General features: G+C 37.7%; 1 protein-coding gene across 2 annotated transcripts in view; it reads right to left on the bottom strand.

Annotated features, from left to right (window-relative positions):
- The window catches only part of COP1 (COP1 E3 ubiquitin ligase), a 267,982-nt gene that overhangs the window by 201,353 nt on the left and 39,378 nt on the right, over positions 1-27,251 (bottom strand). For both annotated transcript variants that reach the window (XM_080823959.1, XM_080823960.1), the window contains exons 5-6: positions 26,829-26,948; positions 21,643-21,711 (exon numbers count right to left, since the gene is read on the bottom strand). In XM_080823959.1, the coding sequence (XP_080680085.1) occupies positions 21,643-21,711; positions 26,829-26,948 (189 nt within the window). The remainder of the gene's footprint in view (positions 1-21,642; positions 21,712-26,828; positions 26,949-27,251) is intronic.

Consider the following 27,251-nt stretch of genomic DNA (forward strand, 5'->3'; position numbering starts at 1 on the left):
TCAAGATCCCAGAGTCCTGGGATGGAGCCCCACATGGGGCTCTCTGCTCAGCGGGGAACCTGCTTCCTCCTCTTTCTCTGCCTGCCTCTCTGCCTACTTGTGATCTCGCTCTCTGTCAGATAAATAAATAAAATCTTTAAAAAAGATAAAATTTTTTTAAAAATGAAGTTATTCAACCAAAAATAGAGTTAGGAAAGCTTCACTATGTGAAACGGCTTCCCAGAAACACGACAGAAATTTAAATTTCTATCACCAGTATCTATAAGTGGCTGTCTTAATCTAAACCAAATACATTGAACCAATTTTTAAAGTATAAAATAACAATTATGAATACTTGTGTAATATTTATCATAAGATGTGACATAGGTACTATTACACATTAGGAAAATGAAAAGCATAGAAAGGTTAGGTGAATTGACCAAGATCATACAGCATCTAAGTGGCAGAAATAGTATTCAAATTATGGCAGTCCCCTTGCTCCAGAATTCCTGCTGTTACTCATTATGCTATAGTACTTCTTGAAAACAGCACCTCATTATTTAACTTTTCATTTCTTTCATGACTAGAAAGGGTAAACAGACTTCTAAGGTTTATTAACATTAGCACCTTCTCTTCTATGATAATCCATACATAATTGGTAATACAACTGGTAACTTCTTAATTCAAATATTTACCAGTGCTAAGCATTTTACTAAGCAGTGGGAAGAACAGGATTTAGAAAACTATAGTCCTAGGGGCATGTGCACCCCAATGTTTATAGCAGCAATGTCCACTAGCCAAACTATGGAAAGAGCTCAGATGTCCATCAACAGATGAATGGATAAGTAAGACACACACACACACACACACACACACACACACACACTCTCTGAAATATTATGCAGCCATCAAAAAAAATCTTCCCATTTGAAACAATGTGGATGGAACTAGAGGGTATTATGTTAAGCGAAATAAGTCAATCAGGGAAAGACTATTATCATATGATCTCACTGATATGAGGAATTTCAGGAACAAGACAGAGGATCACAGGGGAAGAGAGGGAAAAATGAAATAAGATGAAACCAGAGAGAGAGACAAACCGTAAGAAACTCTTAATCTCAGGAAACTGAGGGTTGCTGGAGGGAAGGGGAGTGGGAGCGATAGGGTGGCTAGGTGATGGACATGGGGGAGGGTATGTGCTATAGCGGGTACTGTGAATTGTGTAAGACTGATGAATCACAGACCTATACCTCTGAAACAAATAATACATTATATGTTAATTTAAAAAAAGAAAGAAAGAAAGAAAAGAAAACTATAGCCCTTGGCCTCATGGAACTCAGTCTAGGGAAGAGAACTAACAAGTAAGCCAACAACTGAAATATCATAGTAAATATTATGATGATGGTATGCGTACAGAATTTAAGGTAAGGCTGCTTCTAACCTAGATGGAAAACTAGGAAAGAGGAGAGAGGCAACTGGATAAGTGAAGTTAGATCTGTAAGTAAATGAAATGAAAGTAAATTAGCCTTGAAGGACTTAACAGAATTTTGCTAGGGAAAACCATGAGGAAAGAGAATAAACAGGATAAAAAATAATACACTGAAGACATATAAGCTATGAGAAAGGAGAATAATAAATCTGAAGCTATGATAATTAAATCATCCAATGTCACCAGTACAGTCAGCAGAAATGAGAAATAAATAAATAAATAAAAAGCAAGATGGTAGGGAGAACACCAATTTTTAAGAGATGGACAAAGAAAGAAAGAGCAGTTCTCCATTACTATCAAGAAGTACAAAATGGTAGCCACAAAACCAAAAGACAACACAGCATACTATTAGAGAAACCATGGACGAATGGGGAGAGAGTGTAAAAAAAGTAATTAGCATTGTCAAATGCTTTCAACTCTTATATCCAGCTTAATAAACTATTCTGTGCCCTAAAATTTTTCATACCATATTCCCACTTTAACCGAAACCTTGCTCTCCCTCAAAGACACAGTCTGTCTCAGAACTCTTTCAAATAAAAACTGATCAACTGATAAATACTCTCACACCCCATGTCCATTTCCAAAAATTAGTCTTCCACTCCAAACCACTCTGATCTGGCTCAATCCAAGCAGTGAAATCACTCTACTGATCTTAGCCATCTATAAAACATCCCGGTCATTTCCTACCATCACTGACACCCCTTGTCTTTTGCCTTTTGGTTCATGCATATTTTCAACACCAGCGATCCTAATCTCTAACTCAGAAAAGCATCCCATGGTCACCAATTAACCTTTTTCATTAATTACCTTGAAATGCTCCACTCTTCAAATTCTTATTTAAACAAATGCTGAGAGTCTTTAAAATGACTGTTCTAAAAAATACGTTTAAAGGAAAGATAAAATCAACATTTATAATATCAACATCCAGAGATAGCCAATATCGCTGGTGTGATACATAATACATAATTAAGATCATATTAATAATTTCATTCCAGTTTTGAGCTTGAAACACCAGAGAAAATTTTCCAGTATCACCTGAAATCCCAAAATAGTAAACTCTAATGCCCCATCCTCTTAGTAACCCAAAGCTTATGCTGGACACCACATCTACTATTATATATGGATGCTGCTTGAGGTAAACTTATTTTTTTGAAGAAAATAATTTTATTGACAATCAAAAATCCAGGGAATATAAAAAAAATACTATAAAATCTAAAAAATAAAGGATTAAACTAGTAAGATACAAATGCTGCCCTAAGATAGAGAACTTAAGATGACGCAACATACCTATGTAAAAAAGTCTAGAAAAGTGTCAAGACAAAAAAAAGTTTGTAACAGTTTAGAGAAATGGAAATCACTTAGCACATACTAAATTTGAGGCATTTGTATTTAATGAGATTCTAAGGGGGTCTGGCTAAGTATTAGGGCACTGTGATACTGTGATTTATAATAAAAAATATATAATTGGTCTTCATTCAGCTCCTGTCCACAGCTCCTAAAACCCTTGATGTTAAGTTTCCGTCCACTTAATGACATGCCTGGTGGCTAAGGGCTCCTACAGAATCCCCAATGAGGGCTGGTTGCCAAGGGAACCAACCATACAGGTTGGTGAACACATGGAGATGCTGAGAGGGTGGCACACCTTGATAGTGCATGGAAGTTCTACATCCCTTCTCGTATACCTTGCTGTGTGCATCTCTTCCATCTAGCTGTTCCTGAGCTGTATATTCTTTTATAATGAAGTGGTATCCCAGCAAGTAACTGTTTTCCTGAGTTTGGTAAGCCATTCTAGCAAATTATCAAACCCAAAGAGGAGGTCATAGGAACCTCTAATTTATAGTCAGTCCAAAGAACAGGTGACAAGGTGGACTTGCAATTAGCATCTGAAGTGGCATCAGCCTTGTAAGACTGAGTCATTAACCTGTGGACTCTGAAGCAAACACCAGGTAGAAAAGTATCAGAATTGAACTGAATTGGGGGACACTCACTTGGTGTCCACACAGAACTGAAGAATTGCTTAGTGTAAAAATCACTCACACAGGGGTGCCTGGGTGGCTCAGAGGGTTGGGCCTCTGCCTTTGGATCAGGTCATGGTCTCAGGGTCCTGGGATCGAGCCCGCATCGGGCTCTCTGCTCAGCAGGGAGCCTGCTTCCCCCCTCTCTCTGCCTGCCTCTCTGCCTACTTGTGATCTCTATCCATCAAATTAATTAATTAATTAAATATTTTTTTAAAAAAATCACTCACACATCTGGTGACCAGAAGTGTAAGAGCAGAGTGATGAATATAAGGGAAGCAATTGTTTCAGGCATCAATGCAAGACATGATAGTACTAAAAAGGAGAAGAAAGACAAAGGAGAACAATTTAAAGGAAGTGGAAAGAAGAATTAATCTAAATTCACCCTTCAAACATGTTTCATAACTGGGAGCAGCAGCATCTAGAAAAAAAGCATGAATCAGAGTCCAAAAATGTTTTGGATATACAAGAAAAGTCTACAAAGATGAACTACCAGTATCTGAATGAATACTGATCATTACTTGTGATAATAACCAAAACCACCCTAGACCATATCCTCATGAGTTTGGGGGTTACTAAAAATAATAATAAATACATATGATGGAGAAATGCTTGAAGCTCAACCCTTAGCCTATATTAATAGCAAGGCCATTCTAAACACAGCATGATGTGCCAAAACCCAGAGAAAATTTTAAAAACATTTAAATTTAAAAGATAAAGTTTCAGGGGCACCTGAATGGCTCTGCCGATTGAGCATCCGACTCTTGATTTTGGCTCAGGTCATGATCTCAGGGTCAGAGACTGAGCCCTGCATCATGCTGTATACTCAGCATGGAGCCTGCTGAAATTCTCTCTCCCTCACCCTTTGTCCCCTCCCCTGCTTGCATACCACTCAATCTCTCTCTAAATTAAAAAAAGAAAAAGAAAAAGAAAAAAAAAGTGAAGTTTCAGAAGACTAAAATGTAAAAGAATTTGAAAATAAGAAGCCTCCTTTTATTTCCTTTGCTGCACACAGGTATCACTGGTACTTATTTATCTGACCTGTGCTCATGATTTGAGAAAAATAGGCTAAAGTATTAAACTTAGTGTGTGAATTTTGTTTTTTAAAAGCTAATACAGGGGCACCTGGGTGGCTCAGTGGGTTAAAGCCTCTGCCTTCGGCTCAGGTCATGATTCCAGGGTCCTGGGATCGAGCCCCGCATCGGGCTCTCTGCTCGGTGGGGAGCCTGCTTCCTCCTCTCTCTCTGCCTGCCTCTCTGCCTACTTGTGATCTGTCTGTCAAATAAATAAATAAATAAATAAATAAATAAAATAAAAGCTAATACAATTAGGGATGCCTGGGTGGCTCAGTCAGTTAAGCATCTGCCTACAGTTCAAGTCATGATCCCAGGGTCCTGGGATTGGGCCCTGTATTGGGGCTCCCTGTTCAGCGGGGAATCAGCTTCTTCCTCTCCCTCTGCCTCTCCCCCCACTTCTGCTCTCTCTCGAATGCATGCACTCTTTCAAATAAATAAATAAAATCTTAAAAATTTTTTTTAAAATATAAACCTATATAACTAGGATAAATTGTAGCTACCAAGGGGCGCCTGGGTGGCTCAGTGGGTTAAAGCTTCTCTGCCTTCAGCTCGGGTCATGATCCCAGGGTCCTGGGATCAAGCCCCACGTCAGGCTCTCTGCTCAGTGGGGAGCCTGCTTGCCTTCCTCTCTCTGCCTGCTTCTCTGCCTACTTGTGATCTCTCTCTCTGTCAAATAAATAAATAAAATATTAAAAAAAAATTGTAGCTACCAAGACTACTTCAATCATCTGACATATTCAAATCTGAACAAAAGAATACTGGTATACTTTCAGAAAAATGAGTTAAAAAAAGAGAGTAGCAAAATTTAACATATATATGAAAACAATAATGAGATACCCCTGTATATCTATTAGAGAATCCAAAATCCAGAACAATGACAACACCCAATGCTGACAAGAATGTGCAGCCATAGGAACTCACACTTATTCCTGGCGGGAAAGAAAAACAGTACAACCACTTTGGAAGACAACTTGGCAATTTCTTTTAAAAGTAAACATAATTTGAAGATGGCGGAGAAGTAGCACGCTGAGACGACATCGGGTAGCAGGAGATCAGCTAGATAGCTTATCTAACCATTGTGAACACCTACAAATCCAATGGGAAATCGAAGAGAAGAAGAGCAACAATTCCAGAAACAGAAAATCGATCACTTTCTGAAAGGTAGGACCTGCGGAGAAGTGAATCCAAAGCGACGGGAAGATAGACCCTGGGGGGAGGGGCCGGCACCCGGCAAGCGGCGGAGCGACGGAGCACAAAATCGGGACTTTTAAAAGTCGGCTCCACTGGGAGACATCGCTCCAGAGGCTAAACTGGAGGGAAACCCAGGCGGGGTCAGCATAACCCCAGGTCCCGCGGGGTCACAGAAGGACTGGGGGTGTCTGAGTGCCGCAGAGCTCGCAGGTAATTAGAGAGGGGAAGCCGGCTACAGTGACAAAGCCGAGGAGTGAGCTCTAAGCCCAGGGTTACCTTGTGCCGGTCGCAGGCTGGGTGGGCTCGGAGCGCGGCCGGAGGCCACGGAGACAAAAGCGACCCGGCGCTTTTCTCCAGCTCCACCAATTGACTGCTTTCCTCGAGGCGCGACCGCAAGCCAGGGCGGTGGGGCTGTTGGGCGCTTTGCTCTGAGAGCGCACTGAAGAGCGGAACCCCAAGCTCTCAGCTCCTCCGGGCGGAGAGATTGGGAGGCCGCCATCTTCATTCCTGTCCTCCGGAACTCTACGGAAAGCGTTCAGGGAACAAAAGCTCCCGAAAGCAAACCCAAGCGGATTCCTTAGCCCGGCCCCTGGCAAGGGCGGTGCAATTCCGCCTGCTGCAAAGACACTTGAGAATCACTACAACAGGCCTCTCCCCCAGAAGATCAACAAGAAACCCAGACAAGACCAACTTCGCTCACCAAGAACAGCGGAATTCCACAGCAGGAGAAAGCAAATCTTATCTGGACAAAATGACAAGGCGGAAAAACTCACCTCAAAAAAAAGAACAAGAGGCCGTACCGAAGGCTGGAGACCTAATCAATACGGACATAGGTAACATGACAGATCTAGAGTTCAGAATGACAATTCTCAAGGTTCTAGCCGGGCTCGAAAAAGGCATGGAAGATATTAGAGAAACCCTCTCCGGAGAGATAAAAGCCCTTTCTGGAGAAATAAAAGAACTAAAATCTAACCAAGTTGAAATCAAAAAAGCTATTCATGAGGTGCAATAAAAAATGGAAGCTCTCACTGCCAGGATAAATGAGGCAGAAGAAAGAATTAGTGACATAGAAGACCAAATGATAGAGAATAAAGAAGCTGAGCAAAAGAGAGACAAACAAATACTGGACCACGAGGAGAGAATTCGAGAGATAAGTGACACCATAAGATGACACAACATTAGAATAATTGGGATTCCAGAAGAAGAAGAAAGAGAGAGGGGAGCAGAAGGTATATTGGAGACAATTATTGGAGAGAATTTCCCTAATATGGCAAAGGGAACAAACATCAAAATCCAGGAAATGCTAAGAACGCCCCTCAAAATCAATAAAAATAGGTCCACACCTCGTCACCTGATAGTAAAATTTACAAGTCTTAGTGACAAAGAGAAAATCCAGAAAGCAGCCCGGGAAAAGAAGTCTGTAACATACAAGGGTAAAAACATTAGATTGGCAGCGGACCTATCCACAGAGACCTGGCAGGCCAGAAAGAACTGGCATGATATATTCAGAGCACTAAACGAGAAAAACATGCAGCCAAGAATACTATATCCGGCTAGGCTATCATTGAAAATAGAAGGAGAGATAAAGAGCTTCCAGGACAAGCAAAAGCTGAAAGAATTTGCAAACACCAAACCAGCTCTACAGGAAATATTGAAAGGGGTCCTCTAAGCAAAGAGAGACCCTAAAAGGAGTAGATCAGAAAGAAACAGAGACAATATACAGTAACAGTCACCTTACAGGCAATACAATGGCAATAAATTCATATCTCTCAATAGTTACCCTGAATGTTAATGGGCTAAATGCCCCAATCAAAAGACAAAGGGTATCAGAATGGATAAAAAAACAAAACCCATCAATATGCTGCCTACAAGAAACTCATTTTAGACCCGAAGACACCTCCAGATTTAAAGTGAGGGGGTGGAAAACAATGTACCATGCTAATGGACATCAGAAGAAAGCTGGGGTGGCAATCCTTATATCAGATCAATTAGATTTTAAGCCAAAGACTATAATAAGAGATGAGGAAGGACACTATATCATACTCAAAGGGTCTGTCCAACAAGAAGATCTAACAATCTTAAATATCTATGCCCCTAACGTGGGAGCACCCAACTATATAAACCAATTAATAACAAAATCAAAGAAATACATTGACAGTGATACAATAATAGCAGGGGACTTTAACACTCCCCTCACTGAAATGGACAGATCATCTAAGCAAAAGATCAACAAGGAAATAAAGGCCTTAAATGACACACTGGACCAGATGGACATCACAGATATATTCAGAACATTCCATCCCAAAGCAACAGAATACACATTCTTCTCTAGTGCACATGGAACATTCTCCAGAATAGATCACATCCTGGGTCATAAATCAGGTCCCAACCGGTATCAAAAGATTGGGATCATTCCCTGCATATTTTCAGACCACAATGCTCTGAAGCTCGAACTCAATCACAAGAGGAAATTTGGAAAGAACGCAAATACATGGAGACTAAACAGCATCCTTCTAAAAAATGAATGGGTCAACCAGGAAATTAAAGAAGAATTGAAAAAATTCATGGAAACAAATGATAATGAAAACACAACGGTTCAAAATCTGTGGGACACAACAAAGGCAGTCCTGAGAGGAAAATATATAGCGGTGCAAGCCTTTCTCAAGAAACAAGAAAGGTCTCAAATACACAACCTAACCCTACACCTAAAGGAGCTGGAGAGAGAACAACAAAGAAAGCCTAAACCCAGCAGGAGAAGAGAAATCATAAAGATCAGAGCAGAAATCAATGAAATAGAAACTAAAAAAACAATAGAACAAATCAACAAAACTAGGAGCTGGTTCTTTGAAAGAATTAATAAGATTGATAAGCCCCTGGCCAGACTTATCAAAAAGAAAAGAGAAAGGACGCAAATAAATAAAATCATGAATGAAAGAGGAGAGATCACAACCAACACCAAAGAAATACAAACAATTATAAGAACATACTACGAGCAACTCTATGGCAACAAATTTGACAATCTGGAAGAAATGGATACATTTCTAGAGATGTATAAACTACCACAACTGAACCAGGAAGAAATAGATAACCTGAACAGACCCATAACCAGTAAGGAGATTGAAACAGTCATCAAAAATCTCCAAACAAACAAAAGTCCAGGACCAGACGGCTTCCCAGGGGAATTCTACCAAACATTTAAAGAAGAATTAATTCCTATTCTCCTAAAACTGTTCCAAAAAATAGAAATGGAAGGAAAACTTCCAAACTCATTCTATGAGGCCAGCATCACCTTGATCCCAAAACCAGACAAGGATCCCACCAAAAAAGAGAATTATAGACCAATATCCTTGATGAACACAGATGCGAAAATTCTCACCAAAATACTGGCCAATAGGATCCAACAGTACATTAAAAGGATTATTCACCACGACCAAATGGGATTTATTCCAGGGCTGCAAGGTTGGTTCAACATCCGCAAATCCATCAATGTGATACAATACATTAATAAAAGAAAGAGTAAGAACCATATGATACTCTCAATAGATGCTGAAAAAGCATTTGACAAAGTGCAGTATCCCTTCCTGATTAAAACTCTTCAAAGTGTAGGGATAGAAGGCACATACCTCAATATTATCAAAGCCATCTATGAAAAACCCACCGCAAATATCATTCTCAATGGAGAAAAACTGAAAGCTTTTCCGCTAAGGTCAGGAACACGGCAGGGATGTCCGTTATCACCACTGCTGTTCAATATAGTACTAGAAGTCCTAGCCTCAGCAATCAGACAACAAAAAGAAATTAAAGGCATCCAAATTGGCAAAGAAGTCAAACTATCACTCTTCGCAGATGACATGATACTATATGTGGAAAACCCAAAGACTTCACTCCAAAACTGCTAGAACTTGTACAGAATTCAGTGAAGTGTCAGGATATGAAATCAGTGCACTGAAATCAGTTGCATTTCTTTACACCAACAACAAGACAGAAGAAAGAGAAATTAAGGAGTCAATCTCATTTACAATTACACCCAAAACCATAAGATACCTAGGAATAAACCAAAGAGGCAAAAAAACCAAAGAGGCAAAGAATCTATACTCAGAAAACTATAAAGTACTCATGAAAGAAATTGAGGAAGACACAAAGAAACAGAAAAATGTTCTATGCTCCTGCATTGGAAGAACAAATATTGTGAAAATGTCTATGCTACCTAAAGCAATCTACACATTTAATGCAATCCCTATCAAAATCCCATCCATTTTTTTCAAAGAAATAGAACAAATAATCCTAAAATTTATATGGAACCAGTAAAGACCTCGAATAGCCAAAGGAATATTGAAAAAGAAAGCCAAAGTTGGTAGCATCACAATTCCAGACTTGAAGCTCTATTACAAAGCTGTCATCATCAAGACAGCATGGTACTGGCACAAAAACAGACACACAGATCAATGGAACAGAATAGAGAGCCCAGAAATAGACCCTCAACTCAACGGTCAACTAATCTTCGATAAAGCAGGAAGGAATGTCCAATGGAAAAAAGACAGCCTCTTCAACAAATGGTGCTGGGAAAATTGGACAGCCACATGCAGAAAAATGAAATTGGACTATTTCCTTACACCAAACACGAAAATAGACTCAAAATGGATGAAGGACCTCAATGTGAGAAAGGAATCCATCAAAATCCTTGAGGACAATGCAGGCAGCAACCTCTTTGACCTGAACCGCAGCAAATTCTTCCTAGGAACATCGCCAAAGGCAACAGAAGCAAGGGCAAAAATGAACTATTGGGATTTCATCAAGATCAAAAGCTTTTGCACACCAAAGGAAACAGTTAACAAAACCAAAAGACAACTGACAGAATGGGAGAAGATATTTGCAAACGACATATCAGATAAAGGGCTAGTATCCAAAATCTATAAAGAGCTTAGCAAACTCAATACCCAAAGAACAAATAATCCAGTCAAGAAATGGGCAGAGGACATGAACAGACATTTCTGCAAAGAAGACATCCAGATGGCCAACAGACACATGAAAAAATGCTCCACATCACTTGGCATCAGGGAAAATACAAATCAAAACCACAATGAGATACCACCTCACACCAGTCAGAATGGCTAAAATGAACAAGTCAAGAAATGACAGATGCTGGCGAGGATGCGGAGAGAGGGGAACCCTCCTACACTGCTGGTGGGAATGCAAGCTGGTGCAACCACTCTGGAAAACAGTGTGGAGGTTCCTCAAAAAACTGAAAATAGAGCTACCCTACGACCCAGCAATTGCACTACTGGGTATATATCCTAAAGATACAAACGTGGTGCTCCGAAGGGGCACGTGCACCCGAATGTTTATAGCAGCAATGTCCACAATAGCCAAACTGTGGAAAGAGCCTAGATGTCCATCAACAGATGAATGGATAAAGAAGATGTGGTATATATACACAATGGAATACTATGCAGCCATCAAAAGACATGAAATCTTGCCATTTGCGACGACGTGGATGGAACTAGAGGGTATCATGCTTAGCGAAATAAGTCAATCGGAGAAAGACAACTATCATATGATCTCTTTGATATGAGGAAGTGGAGATGCAAGGCGGGGGGGTTGGGGGGAGGTAGGAAAAGAAAAAATGAAAAGATGTGATTGGGAGGGAGACAAACCATAAAAGACTCAATCTCAAGAAACAGACTGAGGGTTGCGGGGGGGAGGGGGGATGGGAGAGGGTGGTGGGGAAATGGACATTGGGGAGGGTATGGACTATGATGAGTGCTGTGAAATGTCTAAACCTGACGATTCACAGACCTGTACCCCTGGGGATAAAAATACATTATATGTTTATTAAAATAAAAAAATTTATTAAAAAAAAAAGAACAAAAAAAAAAAGTAAACATAATTTTAGCATATGACTCAGTAATTATACTCCTTGGTATTTACCCAAAGGAGCTGAAAACGTGTGTCTATACTAAACCATATGTATAGGAGCTTTATTCATAATTACTAACTTGGAAGCAACCAAGGTGCCCTTCAGTAGGCAAAGGGTAAACAGTATTACATCCAGACAATGGAATATTATTTAATGCTAAGAAGAAATGGGCTCTATAAACATAAAAAGAATGGATGAAACTTAAATGCATATTACTAAGTGAAAAAAGCCAATGTGAAAGGCTACATACTGTATAATTCCCAATTCTACAATATTCTGGAAAAGGCAAAACCAAAGAAACAGTAAGAATCAGTGATTGCCAGGGGCTGGAGAGAGGGAACAGGATGAACAGGTGGAGCACAGAAGAATTTAAGGGCATTGAGAATACTCTGTATGACACTGTAATGATGAGTACATGTCATTAAACAGTTCTCCAAACCCACAGAATGTACAAAACCAAGACTGAATCCCAAAGTAAACCACAGACTTTGGGTGATTCTATCATGTCAGGTTCATGAGTTATAATAAATGTATCCTCTCATGAGGGATGCTGATAATGGCGGAGGTTTTGCACATTGGGAGGGCAAGGAGTACATGGGAAATCTCTGTACCCTCTTCTCACTTTTGCTATGAACTCTAAACTTCTGTTAAAAAAAAATGGGGGGGGGGCACCTGGGTAGCTCAGTGGGTTAAAGCCTCTGCCTTCGGCTGAGGTCATGATCCCAGGGTCCTGGGATCGAGCCCCGTGTCGGGCTCTCTGCTCCTTGGAGAGCCTGCTTTCTCTCTCTCTGCCTGCCTCTCTGCCTACTTGTGATCTCCGTCTGTCAAATAAATAAATAAAATCTTTAAAAAAAAAAAAAGAAGTCTTTAAATATATATACACATACCTACATATACAGATACATTCATTCTACGAGTTACTACCAAAAGCCAAGCTCATTTAGCCATATGAAGTACAAACTAAAGTCTTACCATACCACTACCCCATAAACATAGACATATTTAACACTTAAATTCTATAATGTCAGGCAGGCTTAATTATAAGCTTCATTCAGTCCTCTGAGCATAACTTTTTTTTAAGTTGAAAAGAAAGCACAAAACAAGCAAGACCAAAAGGAAGGAAGGAAGGAAGGAAGAAACTGGACTACAGGTGACACAATGAGATGGCTTATTTAAAAGCAAATGTAAATAGAAGTCAACAATACTGTGATAAGTTATAAATATAATGTAATATCTATAGTAACCCCTAAAAATCTATAAAGAAATGTACTCAAAACCACTATAAATAAGTAAAAATGAAATTCTAAAAAACATTCAAGTAACCCATAAGAAAACAAAAAAACAACAGAGAAAAGAAACATAAAACAAATAATAAAATGGTAGGCTCAAGTCATATCATTTATATTAAATGTAATAATTCTCACATTAAATTATTACATTAAATGTAAAATATTAGGACTGAATCTGGCAGAGTGAATAAAAAAAAAATCTCTGCTGTCTAGAAGAAACTCACCTCAAAAATAAATTATTCAGTAATTCACCTAACAAGGAAACAAAACCCAGTAAAAATGCAGACAAGTTTCACAATACATTTAAAAATTTTATATGGCAGCATACAATTGCAGAAAACACGTTCTTTTCCAACACAAATATTTCAAAATTTAACTAACCACCAGGTGACAGTGCAAATATATTCAAAGGAAAAAAGCACAAAGTATTTTCTGACAACATAATTAAAACAGAAATCAAGGGCGCCTGGGTGGCTCAGTGGGTTAAAGCCTCTGCCTTCCGCTCAGGTCATGATCTCAGGGTCCTGGGATCGAGCCCCACCTCGGGCTCTCTGCTCAGCAGGGAGCCTGCTTCCTACTCTCTCTCTCTGCCTGCCTCTCTGCCTACTTGTGATTTCTCTCTGTCGAATAAATAAATAAAATCTTAAAAAAAAAAAAATAAAATAAAAAATAAAAAAAATAAAACAGAAATCAACAACAGAAAGACAACAAGAAAATCCCGATGTCCAAGTAGTAAGTTTATATCTAATTAACCCACAGGCCTAAGAAGAACTATAATGAAAAACTAAGGAATAACAAATAGAATACCATACTAAAATCATTAGATGCAAAGGCCTTAAATCCTTGCGTTAGGGGGGAAAAAAAAGTCTGCATAATAATATGTATATCCAAGTTAACAAATCAGAAAAGGAACAATAAAATAAAACCAAAGGAGAACATCAGAAATTGTAAGGAGCATAAATTAGTAAAATGGAAAAAAAATTAAAAGAGAAGATAAACAATGGCAATAGTTGGTTCTGATTGAAACTGGTACATCCCTGGCAAGACCTGATCAAGAAAAAAAGAGGAAAGGACAAAGCAGCAGTAAGGAGAGTCAGGAATGAAAAATATCAGTAAAAACTTCAGGGGCATTCAAAACTTAATATTAAAACCAATATGCCAATAAGATGAGGAAAATTTAGATGAAACAGACAACTCCTAGAAAAAGTATAACATGTCACGGGTGATATTTTTAACAAAAACTGAATAAGCACAACTGTTGTGTAACAGTCATTTTGTTTTAGAATAAAACTGAATAAGCACATAAGTGCTACAGTAAGTGAATCAATAGTTTAAACCTTTCTGCAAGCAATCAAATCCAAAGAGGTTCTTCAGTAAAATCTTTAAACATTCAGCAAAGATACCCTTCCTAGACTATATAAATCCCTCCAAAAAACAGAAAGAGGGTACATTCCCCCAAATCATTTTAACAATCTTTATAGCAAAGCTGGACAAGATCAGTGTAAGAAAAAACTTACAGCACAATGTCACTAATGAAAATAGATGCAAAATCCTAAACCAAGTATTAGAAAACCAAACAATATAGAGGTAAACACCATGGCCAAGTTTGGTTTACACAAGGAATATAAGTAGTGCAAACAACCATCCTGGTGGGGTTTCCTAGAACGCAAAGTGTTCAGTGATAAAACTAGAATATGCCTAGGCAAATCAGGATGGCTGATCACCCTAGGTGCAACACTGATTTACATTTTAATATTAAACCAATGTAATTATTCACATTAACAGAATTTTTTAAAAAGTAAGTATCACCTCAGATGCACAAAAATTTTGAAGAATACGCAATCCACACTGATGATTAAAAGGAAGAATGTCCTCCTAGGAAACTGGGAATAGAAATTTACTTCCTTGAAAGATAAAAAGTACCTACAAAAAAACCTCCAGAAAACATCATACCTAATGGTGACACGTCGAAAGCTTTCACTTTGAGATCAGCACCAAGACTAGGATGCCCCGCTATCACCACTTCTATTCATCATTGTACCGGAAGTCCTAGCCAGCAGAGTAAGACAAGAAAAATAAATAAAAGATATAAGGATCATAAAGAAAGAAACTAAACTGTTATTATTTGCAGATGACGGTGTGTATACAGAAGACATAAAAGAATCTACAAATAATCAGAATTAATGAGAATTTAACAAGGGTGCTGGATACAAAATAATTATCTATAAAAATCAATGGTATTTCTGTATACCAGCAACAAACAGTAAGAAACTGAAATCGAAGACACATTGTTTATAATAGTATAAAAAAAATGATGAAGACCTAAGAACAAATCTAAAACAAAGGTATATAAGAATAATACCTTGAAAAATATCAAAATTTTGAAAGACATTCTTAGGACCCAATTATAAACAGAGAAATACCACATTCATGGGTCAGAATACTCAATTATTATATATAGATATGCTCTCCCAAATTGATCTATGGAGTCAAAGTAATCCCAATAAAAATCACAGCAGGTTTACCATGAAAATGTACTAGGTGGTTCTAAAATTTATACAGGAACAAGAGCCATAAATAGCAAGAATTTGCTAACGAAGAACAGTAACTTCAAGTTCTAATATTTAATACAATGTAGTTCTGCCAAAAAGACAAATACACCAGTGAAGCAGAAAAAAGAGCCTAGAAATGGACCCTCACATATATGGACACATTATGCATGACAAAGATGGAGCTTGAGAGCAATAGGAAAACGATGGGCTTTTTAATTAAGGATGCTTGGACAACCGGATATACATATGAAAAGTTGCCTATCCCTCACATTATACACAATAATAAATTCCCAAGCAGATTATAATCTTAATGTGAAAGATAAAAAAAATAAAGCTTCAAGTACTTAATATGGCAAAATGTCTCCACCACCTCAAGTAAGAAATTCCTTACCTAACACAAAAGGCACTAATTATAACAGAAAAGACCAATAAATTTAACTCTACTAAAAACAGAAACTTCGTTGGTCAAGGACATCATTAAGATAATGAAATAGCCCAATTAGATGAAGAAAATACTTGCTGAAGATATAGATAGGACAAAGAATTTTTATCGAGACTATATAAACAAACTATTAAGAAAATCAACTAAGTAGAAAAGATGCAAAAAGCTTTAAACAAGTACTTTATACATACACAAAAAAATCCAAATGGCAAAGAAAAACATAGTATGCCCAACCTCATTAGTCATTAGGGAAATGCAAATTAAAACCACAAAGAAACAGCAATACATACTCTCAAGATTAGCTAAACTAAGAAAGTCTATTGTGATACCAAGTATTGGCAAGAATACAGTGCAAAAGCACATGTATACAACACCTGTAGGAAGAGTAACTATTACAGCTACTCAGGAGAACAGTTTGTTATATACTAAAGATGTGTCCTATGACTCATCAATTCCACTCCTACACACATACCATCGCTACATATGCATACATACACCTGGGTACATATACAGGATAGCAGCACTGTTTGTGAATAGGCCAAAACTGAAAAGAACCCAAAAGTCCAACAACCACAAAACTGGGGTATATTCATTTAATAAAATACTATACACAAAACTAACCAACGATAGCCAAATACAACAATACGGATGAGCCATAACCTTGAGTCAGAGAAGATAAGAACAGAACAAACATTACAAATTGCAGAAATAAATATACTGAAGTTAAAAAAACCAACTTATAAATACTTAGGCATAGGGGCGCCTGGGTGGCTCAGTGGATTGGGCCTCTGCCTTCGGCTCGGGTCATGGTCTTGGGGTCCTGGGGATCAGACCCCGCATCGGGCTCTCTGCTCAGCAGGGAGCCTGCTTCCCCCCTACCCTCTCTGTCTGCCTCTGTGACTACTTGTGATCTCTCTCTCTCTGTCAAATAAGTAAAAAAAATCTTTAAATAAATAAATAAATACTTAGGCATCAAAATAATAAAGAAAAACAAGAAGGTGATAAATATCAGACCACTGGACCTAACGTGCAAGGGAGAAAGCTATAATCTGGAAAGGTTATGCACGAACATTGGTAGTCCCAGCAATAATGTGACTCTTAAATCAGGATGGTGGTTACATGAATGGTCACTCTACATAAATCTTTAAACTGTAAGTTTGTTTTATGGACTTTTCTTGTTTTCTTTCATATAAAACACTGTAAAATTAGCTCACTGGAATTCCATACAAAACCAAAAGGAAACCAAGACTTATCAAAACTATCCTACTATAGTAAACAGGTAAAAATGTCCAGAAGTATATTTCAAAATTAAATCAAATTAAATATATGACAGGTGTTTAAATGCTAGTACAAGGCTAGCTTTTACATGAAACCCAAAGCTCCTTTGTTCAATCAAACCATGAAGAAAGAATGACATTTTCATTTAAATACATACACTTATTAAATGCTGTGGTAGGCAGAATCTAAGATAGCCTCCAAAGATTCCCACTTAGTGTTCACACACACATGCAGTTCCCTCTCTTGGTGTGAGGTGGACTTAATGATTTGCTTCTAATGACCAGAAAATAGCACATGTGCTAGGATGTAACTTCCAAGATGAAGTTACAAAAATTATACATACAACTGCTATCTTTAAAATGCTCTTTCTCACTGGCTCCCTCTGGGAGAAGCCAGCAGCCATGTAGAAAGCTACCTAGGGAGAAGTCCATGTGGCAAGAAATTGGTATCTCTTCTCTAACAGCCAGTGGGTGACCTTGGAAGGGTTTCTATCCTGGTCAAATCTTGGGGTAACCGCTGCCCTGGCCAACACCTTGATTGTAGCCTGGTAGAAACCCTGAGCCAAGGCACTCAGTTACATTGTACAATAATTCCTGACCCAAGATATCAAATGTTCAATTTTTAAGTCATCAAATTTGAGCATAACTTGTTACACAGTAAGAGATTACTAATACAAATGCCTACTACTGTGTGTTCTTCTCTTAATATTTGGAAAAGAGGGGCCCCTGGGTGGCTTAGTGGGTTAAAGCCTCTGCCTTCGGCTCCGGTCATGATCCCAGGGTCCTGGGATGGAGCCCGAGTCGGGCTCTCTGCTCAGCAGGGAGCCTGCTTCCTCCTCTCTCTCTGCCTGCCTCTCTGCCTACTTGTGATCTCTATCTCTCAAATAAATAAATAAAAACTTAAAAAAGAAAAGAAAAGAAAAAGAGTCAGTAGGGGAAAATAACTCAAAAATTAAATGTAGGGTTCTAATAGCCCAAAAGGACTAGCAAGATGTGATCCTGAAGTAAATAAGTATGTTAAATCTGAAAAGCAGATTTAACTTCTTAGATTGATATATATCAATATCTAAACCAATACCCATCATAACCCTAATAAAAACTAAGTCTAAGATCACAAAGTTAATTTCCAATGTCTGAATGCTAATCTTAGAAAAATAAATTCAAAAGTAGTAGTTTGCCTCCTGGTCAGCCTATATTTTGCTTGAATAAGTTCAAGTATAAATTAGACAACAGGAGATAAGAGCTCTAACAACTATATTTATTTTGAGGATTAAGCATGCAAATACTTAATAATATATGCAAGAAAACATAGTCACTTTATTCTGTCTGTACTAAATTATGAGGTATTAATCAACTAATTTCCTAAAGTTTATTTTTTTATTTATTTGAGAGAGAGAGAAAAAAATCCACACAAGTGGAAGGAAGGGGTTGAGGAGGAACAGAGGGAGAGGGAAAGAGAATTTCAAGCAGGCTCCATGCCCATGGAAGAGCCTGTCCCACCTGGATCTCATAACTCTGAGATTAGGACCTGAGCTGAAATCCAGAGTCAGATGCTTAATTGACTGAGTCACCCAAGCGCCCCTAAAGTTTATTATGATTACATAGCACTACTGTACCTAACTCCAATTATGAAGAAGTTCATGAAATTCAAAGTAATTTTTAAATTTTTTTAAAAATTGTAAATGTTTAAAGCCTGCTAACCTAGCACTAAACTTTTAAATTTGTAAACCTTTGTTAACCTAGCTCCTCAGTCCCTTGTATAATTAAATACGAAATACTCAAAATCACTCAATCATGGATACATTAAAAAAAAGAAAACCAAAATGTATTAATGACAATATAATCAGTGCACAGAAAAGGCACTTTTCTTCAGAAGTACTTAGAACTAGTGCACTTCTTAGTTAAATTGATTACCATTAGAAAATATGGTTCAAGGGGGGAAAAGAAATCATTTAATCACAAGGATAAAACTAAAGTTAAGCTGTAAAATTCTATAGCACAATTAACCCAGATATTTAATGAATAAAATATAGAAACAGTGATACTAAGAGCTATGTGATCAAACACAGTATCTTAGAAGGTATTACTCAAGGCCATCAGCCACCACTTCAGAGAAAGGACAAATTCCTATCACCAGGAAGAGTTATTTACTAGGAAATAATTCTCTATCGATCTCTCCCATTTCAGAACATGCTGTCATAGCTTTTGTTCCAAATTACTTTTCAAGGATGTTTCTAAAGCAAACACCCTGGCAAGACAGAAATGGTGACTTTTTCCAGGATAAAGGACAGATTTGTTTTCTGATCAATATGATAAAAATGGTATCTCCCTGAAGGGCAAAGACTAAACATGTTTTTCAGCAGACCCCTTTAAAAGACTGGGAATTTCTAAGCTCAGGGTTCCTTTGTCATTACATAAATCCACTATATGTGCAGCATTCACCTAAGCCCATCTCTACATCGCCCCTTTGGGACTTGAGGATCAGAGAAAACATGCAAACATGCAGCAGCTGTGCCAGATGTGCCATAATAAAGTCCTCTATCAAAAAAAAAAAAAAAAATTAAAAAAATTAAAAAAAAAAAAAATAAAGTCCTCTATCTCCAGCCCAGAAGTCTCATGGAACAGACAGCACAAGTAAAACTGTGAAAGGCTAACTCATCAGCTTGCTAGTAAGGTATTAATCTCAGAGTCTTCAGGGGGGTTTTTTTAGAGTTACATGCTGTATCCTTATTACCTGAGACATTTTCAAATCTAACAAATTTTTTTGCAAGCATTAATAGATCCCTACAAAAGCAGTGAAAAACCTCAGGGGCTAATGAAAACCTTAAATAATACAGGACATAGATAACGACCAGCCATTTAATTTAACCCCCAAACATCCTCATATTTCAACTATACACTTAATTGAGTCATTTACTCATTCATTATCAGGTAATTTCTCATGTACTTAAACCCACTTTCAATGAGTTCAAAGTCTAAGGCAGAAAGAAGCATATGGAACTACTACAAAACAATTTCACCCTGTTTTAAAGTTGGGAGGTATGTATGAAATATGAAAAACCATCACTTCTCCAAAGAATTTTCTATAACAAAAAGATGTTGAGTGTACATATTAAATTAGTAATTTTATTTGTACATACAACATTTTCAGCTTTGCTATTCAAAATGTAGTCCAAGGACCAAGAATATCAACACCTGAAGCTTGCTAGAAATGCAGATTATGAGGCCTAACAAGATCTTCAGGTGATTCTTAACGCATGCCAAAGTTGAAAAAGTACCCACCAAAAAAGAAAAAAAAAATTGAGAGGAATAAATTTTACACCTGATCTTAGCCAAAAGGCCAAGAAGCAACAGAGAGGAAGAAATTTTAAATTTATAGTGAAGATAATGTTTTTTGTCAGTAGACATATTAAAATCAAAATTATTAGCTCAGCAAAGCTTAAGGATTAGAAAAATAGTCATAAACCATGTAAAGAATATTTAGCTGTTAACAATATCATAATACAGAAAAATCCAATTTGAACAAAGCATGAAAAAGTTAAAAAAAACAGACATCACAAATAATCAAGAAAGGGGAAATACCAAACTAAGATAATGTAAAGGTTCTGACAATGTACACTAACAGTACTTCATCAATATAAAGACATCTCTCATCTTTTTATTTTCAAAAATAATAGACAGCCTAGAACTTAGCACATTATAGATGTTACATATATTTTTTAAATACTAAAAAGCAACCTAATTAGACAACCTAAAATAAAAATAGAAGAGATTTGTGACAGTTAGGAATTTAAATATAAAACTGCTTTCAAAGTTATATCAGCATTGTCCCCATAGCACAGGATTTTGCCTTTGATTTTCCCATATTTTGTACAAGTCTGAAATGACTAAGGAATTTTATGAACGTTAAATTAGTACATTCTGACTACAAGACTATTAATTAAAAAATTATCTTTTCACTATCCTTCATGTCTTATGCTTTCCAGGTTTTAAGTAGGTAGCTATATTTTTACTTGCATTTTCCCCCAGCATGCATTTTTGCCATAAGAAATATTTGAAACACTCTCTACTTGAGACATACTATCTAAAGTTTCCTAAATTTTCTTTTCAGGGTGAAGGGTAGGTTGTCATTTGATAATTCCATTTTCTATTTTTTGCTGCGTTGAGGTAAGTCATTGTATTCAATCCTACAGAAAACTTTTCAGCACATCTCCAAAAAGGGATTCTTAAAGTATCAAGTTCTAAGGTAAAAGAAGTTAAAATATCAAAGAGTTAGAAAACTGCCTACAACTTAAACACTTTTTAAGTGTTTAAATAAACTTTTTAGCATGAAATGCCTTTACAAAAATGGGGAAAAATGGGAACAGTCAGCAACAGTAAATGAAACATTATGTAAAACATACAAAATAATATACCTCTCTCTTATTTCTTCTTGCAACCTTGAGGAATTCCATAAGGATCTGTAGTTGGGCTGCATGTGATTCCTATAATAGAAAATTATAATTGTTCTTTTAAAAATATAACTACGAGTTCAGAGTTTTCTTTAACACCACAGTATAACCAGTATGAAGTAAATTCATGCATCCATTTAACCTATTACTACTATTTAAGCAGTTTTCCTATTTACTAACTGGCATTTTTAAAATCAAGCTATTTTCAGGGTGCCTGGGTGGTTCAGTTGGTTAAGACTCTGCCTTCTGCTCAGGTCATGATCCCGGGGTCCTGGGATGAATCCTGGCATCAGGCTCTCTGCTCAGTGGGGAGTCTGCTTCTCCTTCTGCCCCTCCCCCATGTGTGCTCTCCCTCTCTCTTTCTCTCTGAAATAAACAAAATCTTTAAGGAACAAAAAAAAAAATTGCCATTCTCCCCAAAACTAAAACTAATTTGAAGAAACATAGCCATATGGGGTTTCCATGTCATGCTTTCCTTTCTCTTTCCTTCCTTTAAAATACTCTATCACTATTTTTGGCCATCTTATTTACTTTCTGTCTTGGTGCAGATCTCTTTGGGTTGGTTTTGTTGGGGGCTCTTGTGCCTCCTGAATCTGGATTTCTCTTTCCTTTCCCAGATTCATAAGTTTTTAGCTATCATTTCTTCAGACAAATCTTCTGCCCCCCTTCCTCATTCTTCTCCTTCTGGGATCCCTATCAAGTGACTGTTATGCTTGACAGTCTCTCTGACTTCCCTGGGTCTATTCTCATTTTGTGTATTTTTTCCCCTCTCATCTGCTCAGCTTGATTACTTTCCATTACTCTGTCCTCCAGGTGGCTGATCCGTTCTTCTACTTCCTCTTGGTTGCTATTTATTCCAGGTGGTCTATTTTTATTTACATTTAATGAGTCCAATAGCTCTAACTGGTTCTTTTTTGCATCTCCTATCTCTTGTTGGAGGATCTCATGGAGGTTCTGCACTGCTTTCTCAATACTAGCAAGTTATCTTTATGAGCATTACTTTAAATTTGCTATCAGACATATTACTTATCTCCATTTTGTTTAGGTATCTTGCTCTGATTTTGTTCCGCTCTTTCATTTAGGACATATTCCTCTCTCTCCTCACTTTGTCCATTGTTGTGTCTATGTGTTAGGAAAGTCAACTACGCTTCCCGCACTTAAAAGTAGTGGCTTTATGAAGAAGAGGTCCTGCAGTGCAATGTCTCTTTTTCACCAGAAAATAGTGCTTCGGGGTGTCTTCTATGTGTGTTGCTACAGGGGTGTCCTTTCATTGCGGTGGAGCTGTTTTTGCCTTCACTCCAGCCTGCAATGGCTCTCTGCCTATTGTGGGAAGAGTCTGGTGTGCCTGTGGTGTTAGTGGGCTGGTCCAGAATGGCCATGGGCTTGAGCTGAGTCACAGCAGGTATCTACCGGAGATGAAGAAGCACCAAACTGCAGGCACTTTCCCTCTGTTGTCCCCTGAAAAGCTTTTGTTGGTGGGCAGAGCCTGCAGTCAGACCAGCTGCCTGCCCTCAGCCCACTGCTGGGGTCACAATCAGACTGGTGTGCAGTTATCTTCCCCTCTCCCTGCAGCAGGACTTACTTTGGAGTGATACTGACCCTTGTCTGGGCCATGCCCACACTGGCAGGCTTGTGGCCCTGCTTTGATGGGATCCTGCCAAGAGCAATCAGAGACAGCGGATCTGCTTCATTGTGGCCTCTTATCTACATAGGGCTGCGGAGTCTGTTCTGCCAGTTTTCGGGTTGCTTTCTGAGTTATTTATGCCGATGTAGGTGTTCTCTAGGTGGCCACACGGCAAAGGTGAGCCCAGGATCCTCCTATTATGCCATCTTTCCAGCAGCCCGACAAAATTGTATTTTTAATAAACCCCTATCAGTATATAGAAATAAACTATAGGAAAAAATATAGCACAAAGGCCGGGAGAGGGGAAATGAAGTATATTACTGTAAGATTCTTGTAAATACAGATAGATGAAGGATATTACTTGAAGGCACAATGTAACAACAATTGTATTAAAGACCCAAAAGTGGGTCCCTGGGTGGCTCAGTCAGTTGAGCATCAGCCTTCAGGTCAGGTTGTAATCTCATGGTCATGGGATAGAGTTCCACATCAGGCTCCCTGCTCAGCAGGAAATCTGCTTCTCTCTCTGCTCTTCCCCCCACCCCCTCATACTCTCTCTTTCTCAAATAAATAAAATCTAAAAACAAAACAAAAAACGGAAAACAAAAGCAACCACTAAGAAACAAAACAGAAACTTACCATGATAAACCCACAAAGCAAATAAAATGAATTCAAGAAAAATATCCAATCTAAAATCATACAAATCATGTTGTCTGACCACAATGCAATTCAACTAAAATTCAATTACCAAAATATCTATTTGGAAAAGTAGCAACATCCAAACACACACACACACACACACACACACACACACACACACACACACACCAGACTACTATCAGACTGGCAATAACTAAAAATGAGAAAATACCAGGTGTTTATATAGTACAAAAGAGCAACCTGGCAATATCTGATATGTTAAAATGTGCATGTAAATTCTATAAACAGTAATTTCATTCCTTAAAACACTAAGTATATATACATGAGCACAAGGAAACATGTATAACAGTATTAAATGTAGTAATGACACTCACAGCTAAGAATTAGGAAGAACGTAAATATCTACCATAGGGGAATAGATGTGGTCATGCAATGGGTTACCATTAATAAGTTAATATGAACTAGATCTATATTTACCAACATAAACCTCAAAAAGTAAACAAAGAGGCATATGTCAAAAGGATAACTACAATATAAAACTTTTTATATAAACTACTTTTAATTTTTTTATTATTTATTTATTCTTGAGAGAGAGAGAGAGAAAGAGAGAGCACATGAGCACACACAGGAGCTTGCAAGCGGCAGGGGGAGAGGGAGAGAATCCCAAGCAGCATCTATGCCCAGCACAGAGCCCAATTTACTTTACAAAGATTTATTTATTTAAGAAAGAGAGCACACATGTGAGCATGGGGAAGGGGGGCTGAGGAAGAGAACTGTGGTAATCACTGCACAATACATGTATGTCAAGTCATTATGCTGTATAGCTTAAGCTTATACAGTGCTATATGTCGATTATACCTCAGTAAAACTAAAATAAATTAATTAATTAAAGATAAAGACCCGTTTCCCAAAAAAATGGGAGAAATTTCCACTAGCCCTGCCCACCCCCTCACCCAGAATGGGAGAATCATTTTGGTAAGCACAACCTAAGCTACTTCCTTCTTCTACTAAGATTCCTATTCAATCAAATGGAATCCAGATCTAAGCTATATTAGTAATCCACCCACAGAATTTTGAAATTGTAAAGGAAAGTCCCTTTTCTTCTATCAAAAAATAAATAAATATAAATGAAGAAAGTGCAAATGATCACATTATGTTATAAATATCTGAGAAAAGAAAATCAGACCTGCCCCAAAGAAACAGACATGAGAAGCACCAAAGAATGATCCAACATTCAAGTGCCTGATCTCATTTCCTTATAATCTCCAGAAAAGCTGGCTATGGTTCCAATCTTCCCAATATTTGGTTGTTAAACACTTGCTTTTCACATATGTCAGCTACTCACTCCCTTACCCTGTCAGTAGATTCCCGCTTTTGTTTCAGCTAGGTCAGGGGGATACCTACTTATGCTGAGGTGTGAGTTGCTCCTAATGGATCATTTTCAATTCCTAATACATGCAAATTCACATTTTATATTATTTATAAACATTTTACATTGTTTATACTTTATATCGTTTATATTTATTTACACGAAATAAATGCAATTTTACATTTATTTATATTTTATTACATGAAACAGGATATATTTAGTTCCAGTTCCCATCTTTCTAAATGCCTTTATTTAAGCCATACACTACAGCTGCCACCAACAAACACCTGCTAAAAGGATTTTATGTAGGTAAAAATAATCTCTATTTTATCTTCCAAATCTCATATGTGAATAAGGGAAGATCTAGCAAGGAATATATTCATTAGAAGACAAATGACCAATATAACTGTTCCCTATTAAAATGAAACTGTAGGGGCACCTGGGCGGCTCAGTAGGTTAAGCCTCTGCCTTCGGCTCGGGTCATGATCCCAGGGTCCTGGGATCAAGTCCCACATCAGGCTCTCTGCTCCGCCGGGAGCCTGCTTCCTCCTCTCTCTCTGCCTGCCTCTCTGCCTACTTGTGATCTCTGTCTGTCAAATAAATAAATAAAATCTTTAAAAAAAAATGAAATGAAATGGGGGCACCTGAGTGGCTCAGTGGGTTAGAGCCTCTGCCTTCGGCTCGGGTCATGATCCCAGGGTCCTGGGATTGAGCCCCGCATCGGGCTCTCTGCTCAGCGGGAAGCCTGCTTTCCTTCCTCTCTCTCTGCCTGCCTCTCTGCCTATTTGTGATCTCTGTCTGTCAAATAAATAAATAAAATCTTTAACAAAAAAAAAAAAAGAAAGAAAAAGAAATGAAACTGTAGGGGCGCCTGGGTGGCTCAATGGGTTGAGCCTCTGCCTGCGACTGAGCCCCACATCAGACTCTCTGCTCAGCGGGGAGCCTGCTTCCTCCTCTCCCTCTGCCTGAATCTCTGCCTACTTGTGATCTCTCTCTCTGTCAAATAAATAAATAAAATCTAAAAAAAAAAATTTTTTTTTAATAAAACAAAATGAAACTTTATTTTGTCATGATCTTTCTTATCACTCAGTTGTTCTGAATATAAATGAGCCACCACAACTTGTAAGAAATCTGTCTTTTACTTGAAAGGGGGGACTGTTAGAAGTGATACCTTGTGCATGCTCTTTCTTATTGAATAAAATTGGATGGACTGAGTGACAGATACTATCCTATTATTTTTAAACATTTCTAGATCTTTTTCAATGCAATAAAGACCACCACTTAAAATTTTTTAAAGTTCAACTGCCAAATGAGGGTTTTAGGGGGAGGAGGTGAGCCTGGTGGTGGGTATTAAGGAGGGCACATATTGCATGAAGCACTGAATGTTATACATAACAATGAATCTTAGAATACTGCATCACGAACTAATGATGTATTTTATGGTGAATAATATAACACAATAAAAAATAGATAAATAAATAAAGTTCAACTGGCACTTACTGCTTCCAGTTGTTTCTTCTTCTGCACTAGTAATTCCAACATGAGGTTGACATTGGCCAAATCAAGGTTATCTTGATCAGTTCCCAACAAATCCTGAAATATTTGCCACCTGTGGCCATTCTAAAAATGAAGAAACACAGTAACTTCCTAAGAAGACTGTTTTAAAGACCCTAAAATGTTTAACTGCTACTTCCTAATTATGTTTATTACATAGATATCAAAAATATACTATAATATTCTAACCCACTCCTTCCTAGCCAGTAGTTCCCCATTGCCTTCTAATTATAATTAAACACTATTTCTCTCTTAAATCAATCTGGGTAACAGATATAGAAGGCATATTCAAAACAAATATTAAGTGAGCATGTCTAAAGGTGTAACTCCCTTCAAAATAAGTGCTTGGAATTTTAATTATTTGTCTAG

This window comes from Martes martes, assembly GCF_963455335.1.
Source record: "Martes martes genome assembly, chromosome: 15".
Lineage (NCBI taxonomy): Eukaryota > Metazoa > Chordata > Mammalia > Carnivora > Mustelidae > Martes > Martes martes.